We start from the raw sequence: 5,426 nt of genomic DNA, 5'->3' as shown, positions 1-5,426 counted from the left end.
ATTGCTACTTGTCCCAACTTTTTTGGGATTTGTTGACACTGTGAAATTTTGAATCAACATATTTTTCCTTTTAAATGTTACATTTACTCAGATTAAACTTTTGATCTGTCATCTATATTATATTACAAATAAAATATTGACATTTGCCATCTCCACATCATTGCATTCAGTTTTTATTCACAATTTGTTTAGTGTCCCAACTTTTTTGGAATTCGGTTTGTACCTTAACACTGTAAACTGCACTTGGTGAGGCATTACCTGTCAGACAACACTAAGTGAGTGGATGGCCTGTTTCTCTGCTTTCACAAAAGGATATAATATTGTCCAAGGTGGATGACCCCCGTTAATGTAGAGCACATATGTGAATCCATCTTTAAGGACGCCGCGGATGGAGTAGTAGTAGGGCAGGTAGTGGTGCTGCCTGAAATCCCTGTTCTCATAAAAGTGGATGGCAGTGGTGTTGGTGGTGAGGACGTGCAGGTAGATGGCCTTACAGTGGTCCTGGGCTGTCGTTGAGATGTGCTCCTTCAGACTGTCCAGCAGCAAGGAGCCTGGATGGTGGGAAGGAGAGAGAGCGATAAAATGAAAGTGCTATGTACAGACATCAGTGCATGTTTCCATACAATGACCAAATTTGTCCTCTGCATCTAAAACGTGAGATAAAACCAGGTATGCAACGCCCAGGGAGCAATGAGGGAATAGGTGTATTGCTCAAGGACACTATGACATGCAGGCATGGCAGGGAGTCAAACCTGTGATTTCCCAGTCCCAAGTCAGCTGCCCTATTTCTATAGACCCCCGATAGATAGATAGAGTGCTCTTTAGGTAGCAGTACCTCATATGGTATAAAAAAAGTTAAATAAATAAATGAAAAAAAATTCCAGGGCAGCGCAGTGGTGCAACGGTAGAGCTGCTTCCTCTCAGTGTGCAGGTTATCCTGATTCAAATCCCGGTCCAGGGACCTTTCTGGGTGGAGTTTGCATGTTCTCTCCGTGCATGCGTGGGTTTTCTCCAGGTACTCCAGTTTCCTCCCACAGATCAAAAACATGCATGTTAGACTGATTGGTAACTCTAAATTGTCCCTAGGTGTGAGTGAGAGAGTGAATGGTTGTTTGTCTCTCTGTGTCCCTGTGATGGACTTGCGACCCGTCCAGGGTGTCCCCCGCCACTCGCTCAGTGATTGCTGGACATGGGCACCGGCGACCCAAAAAGGTAGAAGCGGGTAAAGATAATGGATGGATGTGTTTCCAAGTGGAGAATGTCTGAGAGCTGTCAGAGAATGAGAAACAAGTTTGTGGTTCCCATGGTAACCCAAACGAGCCACTGACAGCAGCTTTAACATTTCTTGTGAACTTGGTTCTCCGTACACAGTGAATACATCAAATGGTTCAAATTTGTCAGCTTAGATTATTATCATGACTCATAGCTTTGAACTCAAGAAAAGAAAATTAATGTTTGTTGGAATTTCAGGCAGCAGCTGCATAGTTAACCTAAAACATTATTATTATTATTATGATTTAAAAAATTCTAGTTTTTGTTTTCCAGTTTGGCATCAAAAATATAAAACTCTGATCGGTGTAGATTTTACAAAAAAAGTTAGAAATGACAAAAGCAAAGGAGAGGTAGATTCAAGACCAGAGTTTGTTTTGAACATGCATGTGCAGTATACAGCTCTCATGAATGTTTGTGTAGAAAACATATTTTCTGCTCAGAATTTACCTATGCCATGTTTCCTGAACTCTTTGACCACGCCCAGGCTGAGGATGTAGGCCACCTGTGTGTCCACAGGAAAACTGGAGGCCAGGATGTCTCCATCCTAACACATACAGAAAGAAGGGGGTGGGGGGGGGGGGGGGTGTCAAGATGCAGCATCCACAGTGAACAGAAAAGTATCATTTGATTTAGCATTTATCTTCTTTCTTTGTCATTTGGGATGAATGTGAACATGTTCAGGCCATTGGGATCTTCGTCTAAACAAATCAAGAACAGCGAAGGCAAATGAAAAAAATGCAAATTCTGTTCAGGAGGGAAATTAGTGAGCGAACTGTGAAAACTGCAGCCTGACGACAGTGGAGCAGCTGTCAGGCTGCAGGAATGAATTGGATGCTGATATTTTATTTTAAAAAATGCAACTACCAGTGAATTCACTGTGGCTGAATTCACAAAGTCTCCATTCATAAAGTCTGACACATTTTAGAATTTTGGTAATGATGGACGTATTTAAACTCCAAAGATTTGCAAATTAGAGTTGTATATTAGCAGCTCTGCTTCAATCAGTTTTTTTCCATCTCATTTTCAACACATCTATTTCAGACTAATGAGTGTCTCAGCCAGAGGCGTCTGGTTTGTCCAATTAACACACTAAAAACAGACTTCATCAGATTAACAGCTCCAGAGAGAACAAGCTCACACGACTTGTTGTGAAGGTTCAGTGGTGGTGTGACGTTGCATGTTCGTGTGAGACGTATTGTGTCACTTCCTGTTTGTCTGTTGGTAGCTCGAGTGAATTGTTTGCTCGAGTCCTCTCTGTTTTCTGGATTTATCTGTCTTTTGCACAGTTTTTCATTCTAGTTCACAAACACACTTAGTACAGTTGTTTTTCTACTGTTGGATAGTGCTTAAAACACCTTATCTTTCAACACTTCTCGGTTTTTATTGGTGTATTTGGCTCTGCTAGCTCCTGCTAGCGTTAGCTTAGCATGGCTGCTTCTTCTCTCCCTGCTTCCTCTGTTTTCTCTTGCTCCGTGTGTCAGATGTTTAGTTACTCCTCTGCCTCCTTTAGTGGTAATGATACATGTAACAAATGTAGTCTTATGGTAGCTTTGGAGGAGAGGCTGAACTGGAAGCTTGGCTCCGCGCTGTAGAAAAACCAGTAGCTAGCCAGGTCCCCTTAGACAGCGCGGAACCACAGAGGCTAGCTCCCGTTAGCGGTCCTCCAGCAGACCCCGAGCAGCCGGGACCCCAGGCCGGCTGGGTGACGGTCCGGAGCAAGCGTAGTGCTAAGGCCAAGCCTCCCAGTTCACCACCGACCCGTTCACGTTTCTAATCGATTTTCCTCGCTCAGTGACACACCCACTGAGAAACAGACCCTGGTTATTGGAAGCTCCATAGTCCGAAACATGGCTTTAGAGACTCCAGCGGCCATAGTCAAATGCATTCCGGGGGCCAGAGCAGGAGACATAGAATCTTATCTGAAACTGCTGACTAAGGCTAAGGCTAAATACAGTAAGATTGTTATTCACGTCGGCGGTAATGACACCCGCTTACGCCAATCGGAGGTCACTAAAATTAATGTTGCTTCGGTGTGTGACTTTGCTAAAACCATGTCGGACTCCGTAGTTTTCTCCGGCCCCCTCTCCAACCTGACCAGCGATGACATGTTTAGCCGTATGTCGTTGTTTAACCGCTGGGTGTCCAGGTGGTGTTCTGACAACGACGTGGGCTACATAGATAACTGGATTTCTTTCTGGGGAAAACCTGGTCTGATGTGGAGAGATGGCATCCATCCTACTTTGGACGGAGCCGCTCTTCTTTCTAGAAATATGGCTGATTTTGTTTATCCCCCAAATTATTGACAACCCAGGGTCCAGTCCAGGAAGCAGAGTTGTAGTCCTCCACCCCTCTCTGCTGCTTCTCCTCTGTTACCCACCCACACCCCCATTGAAACAGTGTCAACTCGCCCACGGCTCAAATTAAATAAACTAAAAATCAGCTCTAAAAATATAAACCATAAAAATCTGATTAAAATAAACACAGTTACTTTACCAGAGCAAAATCATAAAATTATTAAATGTGGATTATTGAACATCAGATCTCTTTCCTCTAAATCCCTGTTAGTTAATGAACTGATAACTGATCATCATATTGATTTATTCTGTCTGACAGAAACTTGGCTACAACAGGAGGATTTTGTTAGTATAAATGAATCCACTCCTGTTAATTATTTAAAATTTCATGTTCCTAGAACAACTGGCCGAGGTGGAGGAGTAGCTTCTATTTTTCAGTCAGGATTATTGATTAATGCCAAACCAGTTATTAGTTATGATTCTATTGAATCGCTGTCCCTCAGTCTTTCTCATCCAAAATGGAAATCAGAAAAGCCACTTTTACTAGTTGTTATATATCGTCCACCAGGCGCTTACTCTCAGTTTTTGTCTGAATTATCAGAATTATTAACTGACTTACTATTAAATACTGATAAAATCATCATAATGGGTGATTTCAATATTCATGTGGATGTTGAGAGTGATAGCTTAAGCATAGCCTTTAATAATTTCTCTCTAAGTGGCTTTAAGAATCTGTTGGATTCCTGGCAGGAACCAATGCAGACATGTTCCTGTTTTTAGTTTTCTACATTTGCCTTAGAATCTAGCTGTTTTTTTTGTTACCTTTTTCTTTTAGCCATCCTATTTGTTATAAAAACAAAACAAACAAACAAAAAAAAACTGTAGTATGACTTTTTAAAACTGTTTATCATCGTCGCTGTTGTCCATTGTCGTCCTTATTCTTTGTTGAAATCAGGTCTCTCTTGTAAATGAGTCCTCGAGGCTCAATGGGATTTACCTGTCTAAATAAAGGTTGAATGAAAAATAATTTAAGACTCATTTGGTTTTACCCAAAACGTCCGCACATCTACTCATTCTAATCATCACACTCTTGATTTAGTTCTGACCTATGACATAGAGATTAAGGACTTGGTAATAGTTCCTCAAAATCCTATTCTGTCCAACCATTTTTTAATAACCTTTGAGTTTACGTTAAATGACTACACAGTCACTGAGAGTAAATTTCATCTCAGCAGGTGCTTATTAGAAAATGCTGTAACCAAATTTAAACAATCTCTTCCATCAATGTTTTCCTCTGTCTTGCAGAGTAATGCATCAGAGAACAGAGACTTAGATCATCTAGTTGATCATCTTACAACTTCAATGCAAACTTCACTTGATAAAATTGCTCCGCTGAAAAAGAAAGTAATCAATCAGAGGAAACTGGCTCCTTGGTTCAATTCTGAGTTACGTACTTTAAAGCAGACATCTAGAAACCAGGAGAGAAAATGGCGCTCTACTAATGTTGAAGAATTTTATTTAACTTGGAAAGATAGTCTGCTAACATATAAAAAAGCTCTCCGTAAAGATAGAACTTTATATTACTAATCTTTAATAGAGGAGAATAAAAATAACCCTAGGTTTCTGTTTAGTACAAACCTGACTCCAAAAAAAGTTGGGACACTAAACAAATTGTGAATAAAAACTGAATGCAATGATGTGGAGATGGCAAATGTCAATATTTTATTCGTAATATAACATAGATGACAGATCAAAAGTTTAATCTGAGTAAATGTAACATTTAAAAGGAAAAATATGTTGATTCAAAATTTCGCAGTGTCAACAAATCCCAAAAAAGTTGGGACAAGTAGCAATAAGTGG

General features: G+C 40.5%; 1 protein-coding gene across 1 annotated transcript in view; it reads right to left on the bottom strand.

The window, feature by feature from the left end:
• Nucleotides 1-261: 261 nt before the first annotated feature.
• Nucleotides 262-5,426, bottom strand: part of nat15 (N-acetyltransferase 15 (GCN5-related, putative)) — a 9,840-nt gene continuing 4,675 nt past the window's right edge. The window contains exons 4-5 of the mRNA XM_037689334.1: nt 1,720-1,816; nt 262-551 (exon numbers count right to left, since the gene is read on the bottom strand). Coding sequence (XP_037545262.1) covers nt 262-551; nt 1,720-1,816 — 387 coding nt within the window. The remainder of the gene's footprint in view (nt 552-1,719; nt 1,817-5,426) is intronic.

Source organism: Nematolebias whitei, chromosome 15 (genome assembly GCF_014905685.2).
Source record: "Nematolebias whitei isolate Nwh7 chromosome 15, NemWhi1, whole genome shotgun sequence".
In the NCBI taxonomy this organism is placed as follows: domain Eukaryota; kingdom Metazoa; phylum Chordata; class Actinopteri; order Cyprinodontiformes; family Rivulidae; genus Nematolebias; species Nematolebias whitei.
This window is presented reverse-complemented; position numbering and strand designations above follow the sequence as displayed.